The 18754-nt window shown below is 39.6% G+C and overlaps 1 protein-coding gene across 3 annotated transcripts in view; it reads left to right on the forward strand.

Annotated features, from left to right (window-relative positions):
• Positions 1-861: 861 nt before the first annotated feature.
• lrmp (lymphoid-restricted membrane protein) overlaps positions 862-18754 on the forward strand; it is a 31326-nt gene continuing 13433 nt past the window's right edge. For 2 of the 3 annotated variants that reach the window (XM_054624498.1, XM_054624500.1), the window contains exons 1-20: positions 862-965; positions 2017-2738; positions 3564-3674; positions 4717-4897; positions 6288-6346; positions 6449-6524; positions 7493-7651; positions 7743-7860; positions 8190-8240; positions 8423-8500; positions 8984-9040; positions 9319-9378; positions 10094-10158; positions 10364-10457; positions 10967-11113; positions 11415-11513; positions 12193-12344; positions 13829-13940; positions 14937-15180; positions 16535-16587. In XM_054624498.1, coding sequence (XP_054480473.1) covers positions 2072-2738; positions 3564-3674; positions 4717-4897; positions 6288-6346; positions 6449-6524; positions 7493-7651; positions 7743-7860; positions 8190-8240; positions 8423-8500; positions 8984-9040; positions 9319-9378; positions 10094-10158; positions 10364-10457; positions 10967-11113; positions 11415-11513; positions 12193-12344; positions 13829-13940; positions 14937-15180; positions 16535-16587 — 2583 coding nt within the window. In that variant the 5' untranslated portion in view covers positions 862-965; positions 2017-2071. Of the gene's footprint in view, positions 1045-2016; positions 2739-3563; positions 3675-4716; positions 4898-6287; positions 6347-6448; positions 6525-7492; positions 7652-7742; positions 7861-8189; positions 8241-8422; positions 8501-8983; positions 9041-9318; positions 9379-10093; positions 10159-10363; positions 10458-10966; positions 11114-11414; positions 11514-12192; positions 12345-13828; positions 13941-14936; positions 15181-16534; positions 16588-18754 lie in introns of all 3 variants that reach the window. The other variant, XM_054624499.1, reaches the window with a different exon arrangement.

The following is an 18754-nucleotide window of genomic DNA, read 5'->3' on the forward strand; positions in this document are numbered from 1 at the left end:
TATAGATTATCACTATAATACGGAACTTTCTCAGTGAGTGTGGAGGGAAGTTGGCTATTTGTAGTTGAGACACTAAAAAGGGTCTTTAATTGACTGAGTAATAAAATGTATAATCCCAAAAAATATAAAATTCAACATTGGCTTTTTATATTGAGGTATATTGAGGCTGTGGCACATGAGGTAGAGCGCTTGTGGTCGGTGGTTCAAACCCCTCTACCGGCAACATGCCGAGGTGTCCTTGAGCAAGACACCTAACCTCAAGTTGCTCCCCGGGCGCTTCATTGCAGCCCACTGCTCCTCCGGGATGGGTTAAATGCAGAGAAATAATTTCCCCATTGTGGGACTAATAAAGGCTTTATTATTATTATTATTATTATTATTATTATTATTATTATTATTATTATTATTATTATTATTATTATTATTATTATTATTATTATTATTATTATTATTGTTATTAATATTATTATTATTATTATTATTATTATTATTATTATTATTATTATTATTATTATTATTATTATTATTATTATTATTATTATTATTATTATTATTATTATTATTAATATTATTATTATATTATTATTGTTATTATTATTATTATTATTATTATTATTATTATTATTATTATTATTATTATTATTATTATTATTATTATTATTATTATTATTATTATTATTATTATTATATTATTATTATTATTTTATTATTATTATTATTATTATTATTATTATTATTATTATTATTATTATTATTATTATTATTATTATTAGCTGCAGTGTCCCCTTCAAGCCGCGGGGGGGAGATGCTGCTTTATTCTTTAAAGTCGTGAACACCCACCAGGTTTTTTTTTACCTATTTCTGTCTCGAGCTCTGAAACTACCTGTGCGCGTGCTCTCTCGCGTGGTCTTTAACAGTTAACCAAACATTTCGACGTGGATGTTTGCTCTCTCAAGCTGCACGAGGTAAAACAACAACTATATTATGCTGGATTCTACTCGAGACAGTAACACGACGTGTCTTTGTTTTAGACTTGGTGTTCAGGTGCGTTTTATTTTGTATGGGAATACATTTGCGCTCGTGTCGCTGAGCAATTAAATTAAAAAAAAAAATCCTTCTAAAATGTTGGCTTCTAAAGCTTCTTTTTTGTTAAATTTTTTCTCAAAGGGTAGCTTATCCAAAAAAATAATAATAATACTGTCATAGAATTAATTGTGATATCCAGTTTACATTTTATTTCTAAAGGTGGGAGTTGTATTATAAAATGAAATCTACTTTCTGAAATACGACTGTTTAAAGTTTTAAAGCGAACTTGACTTAATTACCTCGTTTGCGCACCTGGAGCTCGAGGCGGTCCTTTTGAATTTGACCACTTTTGCTTTAATCTTATCACGTTGGGAAAACCGGATTAAACCATATCTACTGTTTTGCATGAGCAGTCATTTCTTTGGACTCCTTTCATATGTTCGTGTCTGGTCCCTTTGATTGAGCTGTGTGTGGTTTAGGCAGGTTGACAATTGATTCCCAGTTTATTCCTCCGTTTTCTTCAGTCCATTCTGGCTTCATGCTTTTTTTTTTTTTTTTTTTTTTACAGTTCACAACCAAAAAAAAACTCCTGACTATGATGGCCATAGAATCTTGGAACTAATAATAACTATTTTGCATTGGGTAGCTATACCATAGCTGTCATTTTTCATATCATGCTACTCCATATTGGTCTCAAATATTCCCAATTATTCTCTGTATGCCGGACATTTATTGTGTTACTACAGTGCAGCTTTACCTGTTTATTTTACTGCTTCTAACTTTGGCGTTAATCCAACCATGGAAAGCAGTATAGACTGAATATGCCAGTTATCCAGAGCATGAGAGGTGTTGGTCGACTATCAACAGAATAACCTTGTTTTTTCTCATTATATATTTTAATATTTCTATATTCCTTTGTGTCAATTAAACCAACTTTGCATGCAATTAACCTAATATTAAGACTAATATTCCCTGCTCCTCTCTCCTCAGACTTCAGCCTCTCCTCTAGCCTTGAACCCAGCACTGCAGCCCTGCCATCAGCAGCATGGACTCTCACACGCCCCAGTCGAATCGGCGCCACAACCCTGTGGACAGCATCTGCCGCAAACTGCAGACCATTCAGTGGCGTGGTGACCGCGAGCCCAATTCACCTTTTCAGATTCCAAAACTGTCCTCCAGCAATTACGACAGCCCACAGAGTGGCCTCCGGCACAACCTGGAAACCATCCTGAAGAAAGGGACCCCCCACAGAGACGAGAGGGGGAAGGAGAAAGTGAAGGAGAAGGAGAAGGGGAGAGGGATGGGTACTGCAGCTTCCCAGAGGAGCAGCCTGGGTCCCTCTATTCCTCTGTCCACCCCAGCATGCAAACCCCCCATGCCAACTAACATCACATACGCTATCACTAGCACTCTAGGTGAGAGGAGAGGTGCCGATGGGAGTGATTTAAGACAAGTTAAGACATTGCAGAGGTATTGTTCAACGCCAACATGCCCGTCCAAAGAATCCCCTTACTTTACATTCACACGAGGAACGCAGCCGGTGCAGCCCGAGAGGCAGAGCAGGAGCCCGCCTCTGAATTGTACCTTCACCCCGAACAACAGCACCCTCTCCTACAACCTCAACTTCTGCTCAGCGGACAAGGGGAACTCGACAGAGTGTGAGCTGTCCTACCCGGCTCTGGTTGTGAAAAGGCTGTCTATGGGAGATGGAGGTAGGTAGGAAGGAATGGATGCGGGCCAGCTGGGATGTGCAGGTTGTTGTAGCAGTGTTCTTGTAGCAAATACAAAACGGATTAAATGGGAACATAAAAGCTTTTTTTCCCCCCCCAGAGCTTTCAGCCTCATTTCATGGTCTTTATCAATAGATGGAGATTTTCAGTTAGCTTAGCAAACTCCATCCACTGATTTGAAATGCAAGATGCGGTTGAAAAGCTTGGGTTAAGGTTTATTCGTAAACAAATGGATTATTTGAACTAAACTTCAGTCTGCTGTCTTATATTGGCACCAGCATGAAGTGCTTGAAATGTTGAATTCTGGACAGTTTTGTGTCTTGGGAGCGAAGTAACGTTTTTATTTACCCACATTTGATTTTCCAAACGGAATCAGGTGGTAACTGCTTAAAAGTGTATCAAAACTAAAGGGGCCTCAGTAGCCCTAGGATCCTAGTTTTCCCTTTTTCTTGTTTTTTCCTGTCAATATCTAGTTCAAAATCTACATTATTTCTCTTCTGTGTCCATATTCCTAAATTTAAATGTTTATTCAAATCACCAATGCCAAACCTGGGATCAGGTTGTCTCCCGGCTTAAAAAAACTAAAGTCATTGTGTTTGAACAAATAAGGGTTAATGGAGGGCCCAGTAGCTAGTTTTAGCTGTAGCCTCAAACCAACTTGTTTATGCATCTCTGTAACAGAAGGTATGTCTGCTTATCACACTGTTACAGTTGTTAATGTTTCTGTCTGAAAATGCATCATGCGCTTGCTTTGCAACTCAATACACTCTTTGTTCCTTGTTTTTTACAATGCATATTCATACTCAGGATCCGCAATGACCTCTGAAAACAAGACGGAGAATATGGCAGAAATCGGCCTGATCTGTGAGGAGAATCTGCTTGATACCATCTTCCATGCCTCCGACACCCAGCGCCGAGGTACGATCACACAAATGCACACGGTCCAGCATTTTGCCTTCAAGCAAGTTAAATGCAGCAGCCCAATTACTAATTATAACTTTTCAATGAGTACAATGTGTGTTTTTCTGTGTAGAAGGCAGAAGTAATTCCCTCAGTTCACACAGTATCAGAATTGTCTGCGTCTTCCTTTTGTGCCTCCTAGCATTGGCAACACAATCTCTTCCATTTATAAAGTTTTCTCATCCATGCAGAGTGTTCTCTCAACAGTTAAAATGCTTTTCTGGAGTGAACCATCTTGTGCAGCAGAGTTATGGGATATGTTATAAGTATATCTTTAAAGGCGGACAGACCAAGTGGTCTTCCTTTTTTTGTAATACAATTTTTGAAGATGAAGATTGCCGTTTTTGAGTTGCAGACTCGTCTAATGTTTGTGCTGTTCAGGTGATTTCTTTCTATCTACCTCAACCCACTTTGGGTCTATTTTTAATGCAAAAATATTTTTGAAAATTATAGGTTTTTCCATCGCTGGTATTGAAAGTGAAAAAATTAATAAAATGAATTGTAGTAGTTGGTCTTCTTGGTTTCTGTCTAATTCAGCTTAGTGTTACATTTTGTTGTTGATGAAATAGAAACAGTTTTGGGGAATATTATCAAATGTAAACCTGTGAAAATTGTAGAAGATGCAGTACATGGAGCATTGCCAGTGAAGGAGTTTTTGCGAGATATTTGAGATTTGACAGATGTGGTCCTTTTTAATGCTTTTTTTTGTCAGAGTGGAGAAAACTAGTCCACAGTTAAGAATACTGGTGGGATTATGATATGAATGCTGTAGATCTTTTTGAAAAGCAAAAAAACAGCATTGAGAAATGAAATAAATAAAAAGTTATCAGAATTATTACTGTCGCTATGGTAACTTCGCCTATAACTGACCAAAGAAATTAAGGGGAAGTGCGATTTATAATTTATTAACCATGACAGTTGTAACGTGATAAAAGTGGCTGGTGTCGTGATGACATATGATATTTTTCTTGAGCGTCTCTGTGTACCTGTAATCCTTCAGGTAGAGTGTACGTGTCCCACATTGTGGACTACCTACGGCACACCACAAGTCGCACCTCAGAAGACAGCGGACTAGAAGACCTTTGCAACATGCTCGATCCAGAACACAAAGACGTCTCTATTGACCTGGATACTTACCACGCCGTCATGAAGGAGTGGATCGATGACTGCCGCAACAACGGGTACTGAAAAGCAGACATTGAAATAGGGGGGTTTATTCCAAAATATTGATAACTTATGCATTTGATCCTTCCTTTCTTTAGAAATGGGAATTTTAAGGTGAGGGAACATCCTGGTACAAAGTCAAGCTTTTATTAGAGCACCTATTTTAAATTGTAGGTGTGACAGTTACAGATAACCTTTAGAAACTTACAAATTGAACTTCAAAGTGGGAGAACTGGCACAGTTTAAGAGATTTCAAGTTTATAGACGTGGCAATGGTAAATAAATAGTTTTTGCGGTTATTGATTTAACTTATTGTGGAAGTGAATGGCGACAAAAGGTGTGATGTTTTGTTTCATTTATGACCAAATTTAACTTTTTGAAAAATGCTTTCTTCTTGTCTTTTTTTGTGTTGGCTAATTTTCTAATCAATATCTGCACTATGACTAAATTAGTTGCTTAATTTGCTCGACATTTTCTTGTTTCTTCTTCACATTTGTAGTTGCAGAGTTTCCAACCTCTCTTATGTGGCATTTAAAGGCTAAGACAGCTTGCACCATCTCTATCAGTCCTGGGATTTTTTTTTTTATTCTTTCCTGGAAGAGCAACTCATATATTCTGTTTGAGTTATGCAAGTAGATATTGTGTAGGCGGATTATGCATCAGATGGGAGATTGCTGGTGAGAATGTTTCTCCCATAGTTTCAGCCGTGTGCATCTTTAACCGCGTGTATTTGTTTTCTCAGAGGAAATTCTGCGTCATTATCAACTGAGCTCTCGGATCTATATGAAAAGTGTGTTTTAAAACGTCTGGTGTAGTTTGATATGACACAGATGGTGGATTTAAAATTGAAAGTCAAAATATTTCATATTATAAATAGTATATTTATTTATTTATCTCTTATGCAAGTGGTCACAATTTGACAAGCCTGGGCGAGATTCTTAGCCATCATGTTCTGGTGTTTAAAGATTGGCCTGATATGTGGGTCTTCAGTCTTTGTTGGGCTGCAACTGATGTGATAGAGGTCCAATCTTGGTGATGAATCATCTAGTTACTGACAAGATCAAAGGGTCCCTGCATCAAAGGTGGGTTGAAGGCATGCTTTAAAATAATGGTAGCTGACCATACACTACTATAACTGTCAAATGAGCAAGGACTGTGCACCAGCAGGCAAGCTCTCTTTGCAGCACAGCTTCAGTCTGTTTGTACATCATGTAGAGGAAGAGTTTCAGACCGAGCTGAGAGTTTAGTGCACAATAGCCAGGGACCAAAAATTAAACAGTTTAACAAATCATTTCAACATGTTTTTAGGAGTCTAAAAGAAACGGCATGGTACATGACTGCCAAATCCTACAAAAACATTGTGTAAATACTTGATTTTGAAGTTTCATGTCCTCTGTTGTATCTCAGGGAAGAGACAATAGATGACATCACTCAGGACTCAGTCAAGCTCAGGGACAGCCTCTCTGGTGAGTGTGCTTTTAATGTCCTTGTATTGTATATGCATCTGATTTTGTTGAGACCTGGAGTTTGACTAACTTTTGTGTGTTTGGTTTGCGTGTGTGTATTAGCCAAGAGGTCCATGCTGCTCAATATGACCTCAGGAAGTTTGGAGGCCTTTGGAGGGGAGGCATCCAGAGCAGAATTGTAAGTGATGTATGTGAATAAGTGAGTGTGTACAAGTTTTTATAAATAAGCAATAGTATACCTTTTATTTGTATGTACTGTATGACCTGCCCTGCCCCTGATCTATAAAGCTAAGTAGCATATATGTAGTAGCCTATATGCAAGGGTTAAATTGTGATTTGTGAGCAGGGGGAGCCCTTGTCCAATTAGGTTGGGGAGGGGGGTCGGGTATGTTCGGGTTTCGAATGCCTGTTAATACAGGTGCCTGTCTCCCATTTGTGTACAACAATCATGTAGATAGTTTTGGCTCCAGTGTAAATTAATAAAAAAATTTAATTAAAATAAAAATGGACACGCAACCTAAGTTATCGTAAAAAAGTCAAATTGAATATGAACGTAGGGCTGTCTCGCTGAAGGCTGCTTTAAAAATATGCTTTATTGTTAGGCTATAATTAGGTATATTGTTTTTTTTTTTAAATGACAAAGATGACTGCTATAAAACAAATTAAATTCTTATCGTTTAAGGCAATGAGGCGCAGTGTTTTGGGGTTTTTTCGGCTGAGACACTTTGGCTGCACCTGGTTGCTATGAACCGAATATTCGCAGAAGTAAAGAAAATAAATTTAAAAAAAAAAGTTTATTTTTTGCGACAGCCCTATGTGAACCTTATAAATTCAGCTTCGGCCTATGCAATACAGCCATAGAATTAATAACAGCTGCTGAGTCATATGCTTAAATTGTGCCCAGTCACAGTTTGGAGACACAAGCATCGATCTTGCTGCTTTATGATGCCCAGCTATTTAATAAAGTCATGTAAAAAGGAGCCTACATCCTGCATTTGTTTAGTTAGGGGAAGACCGTGTCTGAAAGTGGATGTTTCAAGCCAAAAGTATGAGAGCAGGTGCAATTTGGATGTCAGGAGGTTCCATTAAGCTCTGTTCCGCCCAATTTAAACCCTTTCTGTGTGTGTGTTTTCTTTCTCTCCTCAGTGAGACATCAGAGCTGGTGTATTGTGTTGCTGACCTTCAGATGAGCAACCAAAAGCTCCAGGAGGAGGTTAGGAAGCTGAAGCAGGTGGTGGAGGCCATGGAGGATGGCAACCAGAAGCTGGCAGAGGAGAATGAGGAGCTACGCAATCAGGCCAGAGTGTAAGAAGCACTTGCATGTAAATACACAGCACCGATTCAATGCAGCACATTATGGTTTTGTTGACTTCTATCTGTCTGTCCTCTCTCACAGTAACCAGCAGCTGGCCCAGAAGAAGAAGATGCTGAAGGAGGAGGTGGAGGACATGAAGGCCACTCTGAGCTGTACGGAGGAAGGCAGAGCTCGTGCCTCCGCACACAGCAAACATGTGGTCAGTCAAACTCAGGCAGCACAAAGTTGATCAATGAAATGCATTCTGCTTGCATGCTTCAGTGCATACAGAAAGCTTTAGTTTGTTGTTACAAGGTTTTTTTTCCCCGTTTAGACAGTTGCAGCTGAAATATATTCAAAGCGGTAACTGTTGTAAACCCTGTTTCGATGAAAAATTGCTTGTCATTCAATTAGCCTTTCAAAGCAGGATAATAGAGCCATGTCAGCAATACCGAATGTTGAAGCTATCAGAATGTAATACAGAAGAACATGTTGGACTGAGCATGTGTTTCCATATTTGATATTTATTTAATTTTTTTTTATTTTCAGGAGAGAGAGAACCAGAGTCTTATTGCCAAGATCGCTTGTCTTCAGGAAGAGGTATTCCACTGTCCAAAAAGTCCCTTTGTCAGAGGAGTTGACAGTAAAATCAATGAACTGACTTCACAGTGAATCAGTAGTGCTCGTCAAGTTATAGATAACTAACAGAGAGCGTTTTATTACAAGTTTGTACGTAAAAGGATGCAACCAGCTGCCTTAACTCCCCTCTGATGGCTCCACAGAACTTCAAGGTCACCATGGAGACAGACGAGCTTCAGAGGAGAATAACAGAGCTGTGTGACATTAACACTGACCTTCAGGTACCTTTACTATCTCTTCTATGTCTCTTTTTGTAGTGTTCTTTCCATTCACATGAAAGCAATATGTCAGGAATGCCTGGGGGGGATTTCTTCACATTTTGCACAACTGTCAACTCGAACTCACTGTGGACTCAAAAATCCTTTTTGGACCATGACTCAAGAATTTATATGCTAATAATAAAGCAAATCATACACATTTCTAATAGGATGAAATTATGAAGTGATGGGAAGATGATCCCCCAAAAGGGAAAAGATAAACTTCTCTGTGACATCATAATGTTCTGCCAAAAACACATTTCGCTTTTCCATACTCCTATGGCTCAGTGGCCTTCTCTTCTTCTTGCTTCCCCTCCCTCTGGCATTATTGAGTAAATAACTGTTTTCCTTCCTCACATTGAACTGTCTCAGGTAGATTCTTATCACTGTGTTGACCATGCTATGATTGTACAGTGCTTTCTGTAACTTTCCTTACCCTGTCCTCAGGTGCAAATTCAATCTTTTGATGCTGTTGTTAGTCTAAAGGAAGCTGTGATACTAGAGGTCAGTGCCCTATGTCTTATTTATACATTTAACTGTCACTGTAAAAATACTTTTGATCACTGTACATATAATTCCTTGAATCCATTCAGCAAAACATCAGCTGAGTGCGAAACACTGTAAAATAATTTTCGCTGCAGCTACCAATTATGTTGCTGAAAGTAAAAGAAAATAAATTAAAAAAAATGTAATTTCTGGATGACGGCGAACAGATGCTTGTCCTTTTTTCTGTTTCAGTACAGAACTCAAACTGGTCGTGTGTTGTTTACTTTCTTTTACAGAAAAGCAGACAGATCAACGAGCTGAAGTCAACAGTAGAGGAATACTCCTCCATCACAGAGGTCAGTGGGTTGAACACCACATCATATCATTATTTCAGTTTCCACGCATCTACAACCCCCGCTAGTTTCTCATCGATGCTCTCTTACTGCTTTTACTTGTTTCTGATCTTTTTGCCTCATGCCAATGCAGCCTTTTTATTTTGCTTCTTGTGATTAATGTTGTCTACTCCCACCACTTTTTAGCTGAAATGAGTTGCTGAAAATCAGGCAGTGATTCTCTAATTGGCAATGTGCAGCAATGTAAAATCCTCATGTAAAGATTTTTAAAAAAAAGTTGCAGAAGAAAAAATATATATATTGCAGAAGAAATATATATATATATATATAACTCTTAATTAGGAAATAGTAACACTTGAATAGGATTAGAATGACCACTATTTGATTTTATTTTCCAACATGTATATGAATATTTGGTGAAAATACCAGAAGGGTTTAGAGCTAAATATGATATTCAACTTAACACAGGTTAAACATCAATTTTGCCATGTCAGCACTTTAACTGTACAGTCAATTCTCTGATGTGTTCAATTTGTTGGTACAATTATCAGCAAGTGCCTCCTTGGCATTTTGGTTTTGGAGACCTGCTGTCCTTCCACACACAGGTCTTGTAGTCCACAGATTTGTTCTTTTGGAGAAAGGGTGGGGAACTGGGATAACCTCTAAATAACTAATGGTTTGGATTGAGTCATGTTGGTTTCTCTGTTCTGGCTTCCAGCTGCTGAGGGCAGACAAGAGCAAGATGGAGGCCCAGATGCAGATGATGCACCCAGACCTGTCCGGGTGAGTGAACCAAGAATAATCTGAGAGTGAAGGAGTCTGCAATATTAAGGGCAAAGGGAAGTAGAGATAAGTCATCTTCAACTTTTCGCACTATGAATTTATGCAAGAGAAACCCTCTAAGCTTCAAACTGTATCTTTTATAACAAGCTATTCGTATGTTTTAGTCTTACTTACCTCTCTTCCCCCGTCCTCCTGTCTCCCACAGGGCTGGTCTGTCCCTGTCGGTGGCCTACCATTTGAACCAGAACAGCTCAGGATCCCTACAGACAGAGTTGGCTATGGCACAGTCACCACTGGAGGTCAGCAGCACACCCTTCCTCTGTCTTCACTTGCTCAACTTTTCTTTTATGATCTCTTTTTTTTCTCTTCTTTCTCCATCTTGCTCTCATTCTCATATCTCTTATAAATATTTTCCTTCTTTAATTTTTTTCTTAATTCCGACAGTTATTCTGATTTCTCTGTACGCACTGTTTCATTCTCTGACAGAGTATTACGGCTGCTGCATCTCTCTGTCATCTTGCTTGTAGCTGCCAAAATGATGCGTTTATAGACTGGAATGCACCCTACATAGATGCATCATTCACAGTTTTGCAATGTTATGTAATCTCAGTTTATAGTGCCTCTGCAGTTCTGATAAATTCTAGGCCCACAGGCAAGATTTTTCTCAATGTTGTACTTCCAAAATATATCACACAATACAAAGCACATTCCGAACATCAGTTACAGTTTTTCCACATGCTGTGTACTTTGCAAAGTCCAGCCTCTCTGTAATAATTGAAATGTAAAGTGTTTTAATTCACTCTTGCAGGCTCCCCATGTAGTTGACCATTTGTCCACCACTATGAGCTTCGCCTCCACGTTGGATGAGACGCTGGACAGGGAAGTGTTGCTGATGCTGCAGGGACCCAACCCTGAACACATGGCTCTGGAGTTCAAGAACCTCATTAATAAACTGGTAAGTGTGATTAAGTTTGTGTGAAACCCTGACTTGAACTTGAACTAAAATTTACCTTACTAACTCCAGTGGCATCTTTGGCAATTGGCATCTGTAAAACAATCCCTTTTGTTCTCTAGTATAACATTGTGTTCTACCATAAGTGGAACTTTTAAGACTTGACCTAACTTTGAGAATTGGCTTGGAATCCCATTAAGTGAGTTGGTCTTCCCTTACTAGATGACCTGTTGAAGTTCATTAAAAGATGACAATCATCTTGAAGTTTTCTTTTACACAACATGCGTCCTCTTTGTCTCTTTAGAAAAAGGATTTCACAGAAGAAACCAACTCTGTCTTGTCTACAGCCAGAGGCTTGCTGGACAACTGCGCACAGCCATCAGGCACGGACACCAGTCTGCAGGTCAGATTTTTACAGACCTACCAGAAACTATATGCAAGCTTACGAAAGTAGCGGCTTCAGAGTACTGTAGTTAGTGCGTCTGATCAATATTATATGTTTGCATATGGGTTGATTTCAGGCTGAAAAAGGCTGTTTGGGCACCAAATGGAGTAGTTGTTTTCAAATATATGAATCATGAAATGATGTACTGTGATCTCTATCTTCCCCTACCTCTACCTTTTGCACTTTTTTTTTTCTCTATCACTGCTCGTTCTCTCATTTCCACCCACCATCTCTCTTCTCTAGAGATGTCTCACTTATATAACTCCAACTGGCCCCGTCCAAGCGGTGTTGTTTAGTCAGTGTGTTGTACCGTGAACACAACCCACTCCCCTCCTCCCTCACTCCAACTTTCTGTATCTCTCGGTCTCTCTTTCTCTCTCTCTCTCTCCCCCTCCTCCCGCATTGTTGCCACTCTGCATTCATTAGCCATGTACTGCCGTACAGCAGAAAACGTAGCAAATGAGATGGAAACGATTAGTGGAGCAGAGCTGTACCAGTCGTTCTTCTGTTGTTTCTTTGCTCTGTCGGCTGACATGGAAATATTTTGTTACAGTTAGGTGTCAGAACTTTTTGGAGGTGTGAAACACACCTAGGTATTGAGGCCCTGCGGCTGACCCTCGGCCTTGTCTTCCCACAGACGGTGCAGGCCGAGCTGGACACGAGAAGGGCCGACTGGGCCCTCAGCCTAGACCAGCTGGCCCAGTACACAGGCTCACTGGAGAAGGAGCTGATCAAAATGGCCAGTAACATGAGGAGGTCCCGCACCGAGATCCTGCACCTTTCAGTCAGGTGAGAAAGGCTTTGTTGTCTGCACTCTCTGTGGAAGTTAAAATAAGTGGGCAGTCAGAAATATGTGAGCTGCTGAACGCTGAAGTAAGTGGTGAAAAATTGTTTGAAAATCTTGTATGAGAGCGGAGAAAAGTGAAAGAGAACCGATTGGCAGTGATTTTGTGCTAGTTTATTAAAGACAACTTGACTATAAGGTAGGAAACTCTTTCTTTGAGGAGGAGTTGCTCCTGTGCAGTAGTGATCTCATTGGTTGAATTCAACCCCTGTGGGCCGAGCTAAATAATTCATTTTCTGGCTAAGTAAGGTAATACTGACGCACAGAAGAAGACTTAAGAATAAGTAAGAAAGCTAGAAGCTTTTTTTAATATAGCAGTGTAATTACAAACTGAATAAAAATGCATTCTGGGTGTAATTAACTATCAAGGTCAGCTGATTAGCCTAGCTGACCTTTCTTGTTCAAACAAGCCAATAGCTGTTTCTGTAAGCTTGTTGGTGCTTGTGGAGCTTTCAGGATCTTTAATTCCACATTGTCGTCAATTAATTAATAAAAATGATTTACTTAGCAGAACTACAGAGGATTTTATGCAACCGATGTTTTTTTTTTTCTGCTTTCAGAGTAGATCTATAGAAGTAGAAATAACACCACACACTAATTAATGTCGGTGTGTCTCTGCTCTCCAGTGCTCTGTCTCAGTTGGCCAGTCAGTTGTGCTGAGTGGGGAAAAGACCTGTCAATCATCCTGACCTCAATGACCCCAAAGGGCCCGCCTCACTAGGTCTGAGTCTGTGCCAACTCTGGACTTCATTCTGACTCTGTGATGGGTTTGCCTTGAGCCGTGTGTGTGTGTGTGTGTGTGTCCGTTTGTACGTGTGTTCATAGAGACGGCCATCCCCTTCAGATATATAACAGAGCTGGAGTGGTACATTATGAGACCAGAGAGGGAGAACTGGTCAGGCTGTCCATGTTGGATTTACAGGTGTTTAGTTGACAGGGTGAACTCTGGAACGTTCATATTGTTTGGTAAAAAGAAAAGAAAACTGGGCTAATTGTCGTTACAGTTCTACCTCCTGCTTTGGAGTATTTGGGCTAATGCAGACCATTTAGAGTAAGACTGGACTACAAGTCATTGCTAGGATCAGGGTTTTGTTGTAGAACACATTTGAGATCCGGAGTAGTCTGAGATTAGAGGGTCGGGCTGAGACTGGATCTACAAAACAGTGCAGTGAAGAAATCGTTACTGGGCCAGTCGGAGAACTGGCGCTGGTCACCCTGGGCAACAGAATGGGACACTGCATGGGCCTGCGAATTGGGTACAGTATGTCCACTGTACTGTCTTCTCTATGATCTCTGTGAATATATTTTTCTAGGTCTCTGGAACATTACATGCTTTGATAATCTGCATGTTTCTTCCCCATTTTTCTTGAACAAATTAAAATCCCTCAACTGTTTTTAGTTAACTATATTTTTGTATTGTTGCACACAGGGTGCAGGAGCAGGAGAACCAAAAGCGGCATCTGTGTGAGGAGCTGGAGCAGCTAAAGACACCTCAGGACAGCAGAGAGGCCTCATGCCAGACACCTGCACCAGAGGAAGAGGTCAGAGTGGAAGGGGAGGATGGGCGGGCTAGATCATGGAGCTTCAATCTATAGACTTGTATTAATAAACAGCGGCAGCCACTTGCTTTCACTATTCTTAGAAGTTATATTTTAATCTTTATCTGTAGTCACTATACATTGTACATACAAAGTATAGAAGGTTAGCAAGTGTCACCGACATTGTTTGAATGTTCACTGAAGGAAAATATTGGGTTCCGAATACATTAAAATCTAACCATTTACATATGTGTTTTTTTTTGTATGTATTAACATTGGATTTCAGTGTGTTTGCTTGGTGAGCAGTGATGGCTCATACTATATTCAGACAGATGGAGTATCTGGTAGAGGAGAGTTGAGTGCGAGTTGGCGGCTGAAGAGGAAGCGTGTACCCACACAGACGCAAAATCAGATGCGACCACACACCTACTCACTGCCTCTCGCACAAAATGCACCGACACGCTTGAACATTTCCATTACAACACTGTTGTCTTTACTGGAAAACACAATAAGTTGGGGGCTGAGGTAGAGGGATTTGCATAAAGTAATTAAGTTGTGCTTTGAAAAAATAATGCAGTTTTACTTTGAAGTCATTTACGCAGTATAGCTCTGAATTATAAAAGAACAGATTGAATTAAATGTCCCCTGGATTTGTTAATCAGCAAAAAAGAACAGTTTTAAGAAGAGAATATGATTTGTGAGCTCTGTTTTGTTTATTTTTTTTGTGATCTTTGCTTGAATTTTTCCAGGAAACACTTGTTATTGTGTCCAGTACTTTTTCTCAGGGGTTTCTGTTGGAAGGTTTAGACTTTTTCTTTTGCAGTATTTTTTTTTTTTTTTTTTTTTTTTCTATTGTAACTGCTGAACTTCAGCCTCATCACCTCCAGTTGGAATTTGCCACAGTGGAATTTGTTTCAATCACGCTCTGCTAGTTTTGTGCATCTCACCAGTTCACTCTTTTCATTGAGACCTCATCTTTCCCTTTCTTTTCTTTTTTAGCCTGGAGATGACTTGGACTGGGATGAGGAGTTCGCCCTTCAAGACTTCCTGAAGAACGAGTTGGCAGAGAGGAATTGCCAAGAACAAGGCGGGCGAGCGGTCAAAGGTGAAGATGAGGAAGTGGATGAGAAGTGGACGGTGGTGGACACAGCTGGAGAAGGAGAAGTAAGGGACACGTCTACTCCGCTGTCTGCCCTCTCTGGGGACGCCCAGCCTGGGCATGGTGAAACAGGAGGGGGTCAAGGTGAGTGGGAACACAAAGGTGGACATATTCACCACAAGCCAGCATCTCAACAGTTTAGACTGTTAAGCGACTATTCTAACTATTAATGAATAATATGAATTGGCTTTCAACAGATTTAAATCTTGAAAAGCTGTTTTAGGAAAAGTTGGCAACTGAGCAGTCTTCCTTGAGCCCTTTAAAATCCGGTATACACCAGAATTATCCCCGAGCTAACTGAATCCTCATAAAGCCAAAGCCAAATGGGCTAAATATAGTTTCATATTTTTGCAACCCCATTCTGACCCCTACTCACTCTCTTTCTAGTTGTGGATCCAACTCAGTAGAAAAAAGCCTCTATCTAACTTTATGCAACAAGAATGTGAACTAATACATCCTGCTTCTTCTTTGTATTAGAATACTGAGACCATACTTTGAAGTACTAACATTTTATCCACATGCATAGCTCTAGATTAGTGTCTAGAGTTATGCATGCCTAAATTGAACATCAACTCAACCCACACCTCATGTAGGCCATAAATATACACATTATTGGTATTGATAACTGTAATCTGCAATATTTTAGTCGTTAGTCTTTCCTACACTCTAAGATCCCTACTGTGAAGCCAAAAAGCACCGTTTTTAGTCTCGGACCAACTAGTTAAACATTAAACTGTGACTTGAAGTTCACTCACATAGGTGAAAACGGCTTACAGACTCGGTTATTGTCTTTGTGTGTTGATTTGTGTGCGTCTGTGAAAGACTGTGTATTATCACCCTGTAATCCATGGAAGTCACAGGGCACTCAGCCACCCTTGAAGCACCAGTATAGTACACACACTTGCTCACTGTAAGGATACACACACTCTGAGGCCCTTGGCAGTAGACCCCTGCCTTCTATGGTTGTTGTGGCCCTGGTTCTATAAAGGTTGTGAGTGTGTGTGTGTGTCTACACAGTGTGTGAAATCCCTTCTTCCTCAAGGCCCTTGTATGGCCAGGTGTACGACCGGTCTGAGGCCACGAAGTGAGCTCAGTAATCCCCCATTCCTCTGCCTGCATGAGCGGCTGGCAGGAAGAGAAGGAAAACGAGAATGTGAATGTGTTCATTAATGCCACCTTAGCCATGCATGGTATTTTAACCTCTCTGCCCCTCCCTCAACTCAATGCCTTGCGTAATAGACGGCCTGACCTTTTATGGTAAAGGTGGGGTTGCTTTCGGATAGCTATTAACCCCTGTTCATGATGCGGACAAGCTATGGGTTTTTGATGAACAGCTTCTTTGTGTAGTTCTTTTTTCGGGCTCCTCTGTCCTCCTTTCATTCTTCCTAATGTATATTTATTTTTTCTCTTTTTACCTCTTTCTCTGCATCTGTTACAGACTCTGCAGCCTGCACAGAGTTAGAGCCAGAGGAGAACTGTCAGTCTTTGCAGGTAAATTGAATTATGACATTTTCCTGTCAAAGTATTATATGTGTATATATGTGTTGTGAAAGATGCTTACCATATTTAAGATTGTGACTGGATGTGACATTTTGGTGTATTATCCTTTAACCCCTAAAAAACTTGATATTTTACTAAATATTTTCTTACAATAGCTCAAATTTGATGACAATTGTCTTGAAGTAGTTCAGCGATTTATTTTCTACTTCCTTTAAAACATTGACTAGAAAACTTCACAAAAGTTAAGCTAAATAATAAAGCTAACTTCTTTCAGTTGCTGCATCTAGCATATTGGAGTAAATTCAACGTTCATCTTGAACATCAAAGGCCTCATTTCGAGAAGGATATTGCTAATTGAAGTCGTAGAACAGTGTTACTGTTTCAAGGAAAGTACTACTCCTCTTTAGAGTGGTATCAAGATTTAAATGATATAGCTACACTGAATGTAACTTCAAAGCATCTTTCAATCTCTGTAAACCACATGCCCAAATTAATTTGTGTTGGCTCACACGTGATTTTCAGACGATTACACCAGTTTGACCTTGTTGAAACCCATGTGCCTGGGGCTTAGGGCAGTGAATTCAAAAATATGTAAAAATTCCCTTGCTAAGGATGAGAATCCTTTTCATTTCAACAAACAGGTTGGTATCACCTTGCTATTAAAACATAAAAGCATAAAAATAAATTGCTAAAAAATAAACCTCACAGGGATTTCTTAGCTTTGTCCATTATCTTAAATGGGCTGAAATATTGGCATTGACTTTGGGGAGAACTTGGTTTGACAAGCTAAAAATCAATTTTGAGAATCAAGGATTTGAACAAATAGTGTGACACTTTATGCAATTCATGGTTTCAAAATACTTTATTTGATTAATCATAGCAGGGCTGCACTGTAAATTGAGTAAAATGAACTACAGAGGATGAGAGACTTGCTCCAAACCACAGCACTGTCAAGGTTACAGTTGGAAGATAAGTGACTGAGTTCGCTGGTTTTAACTCACACCCGCTCAGAAAGTTGTAGGTTTTCTCTGCACCCTGAACAACAACCACTGAGGTGCTCTTGAGCAAGACATTGAATCTCTGCCTATTTAGAGGCAAACAATAGATTACTGTTGTTGTAATGGGCAGCTGCCAGGTGTGTGACAGGTATACAACTGTGTGTCAGCAGGAAGCATTACTGTACCAAAACAGATTTGGTGGTCAGCTTACATTGACCTAATAGATAAAAAAAAAAAGAAAAAGAAAGAAAATTGTTTTGCATACAGATCTTTGGTGTTTCTGGGAATAGTATATAAATATACACTTCCTTAATAGTGGTTTTGAAGGAAGTAGGACGTTTTTATGAACTACAAGGGGGAAGTTATTATTAACTACAAGGGGGATTAAAGCGATCTTTTTATTAATTTATTTACTGTATGAAAACTAGCTTGAAACTTGCAGGAGTCGAACGTAGTTTGATTCAGAAGAATGACCAACCATTCTGGAGATGGGGGGCCATCTCAAAGACAGACATCACATAAATAATCCTTTAAACTGAAGCAGCATCAGGTGGAAGCAACGACATCCTAACCAACTCGTGGTTGATAAGGCTGACGTGCTCAAATCAGGGTCGCCATACACAGCAACAGGCTGAAGAAGCTGTCTAAGTCCAAATGAGATGAGCGAAGCATCATCAGCCCTGGACCAGTGGCTTCAAAATTGAACGCAAAAATCTTAATGTTTTTGCTGACTCTTGCTTTTTTACTATGTAATCAAATAAATATTTGTGATGAGACAGAACAAGAAAGGTAACATTAAGGTTTCATATGTAAGACTGATCTTCCAATCATATACTCAGACTTCTGCTGTTGCTCAACCTATAGCGACCACAACTTCCGGAGATGTAAAGAAGTGTCTACCCTATAACATATTAAGACAAAACAAAATGGATAATAAAACAATCATTTGCATATTTATTTTGTCCCAAAAGTATTGAAATTGTGGATAGCCTTGTTTGTTGGCTTTCTGATATCTGTGTCTTTAGGCGGTGTGGTGGTCCAATATGGGTCAACTTTAAGGGCCTCTGTCTCTAGAATGATTGGTTCTGATTCTGGTGAATCAAACAACGTTCTAACACTCTCGCATATAGGAATGAAAAAGTTCAAATTGAAAGGGCTGA

This window comes from Anoplopoma fimbria, chromosome 23 (assembly GCF_027596085.1).
Source record: "Anoplopoma fimbria isolate UVic2021 breed Golden Eagle Sablefish chromosome 23, Afim_UVic_2022, whole genome shotgun sequence".
Taxonomy (NCBI): Eukaryota; Metazoa; Chordata; class Actinopteri; order Perciformes; family Anoplopomatidae; genus Anoplopoma; species Anoplopoma fimbria.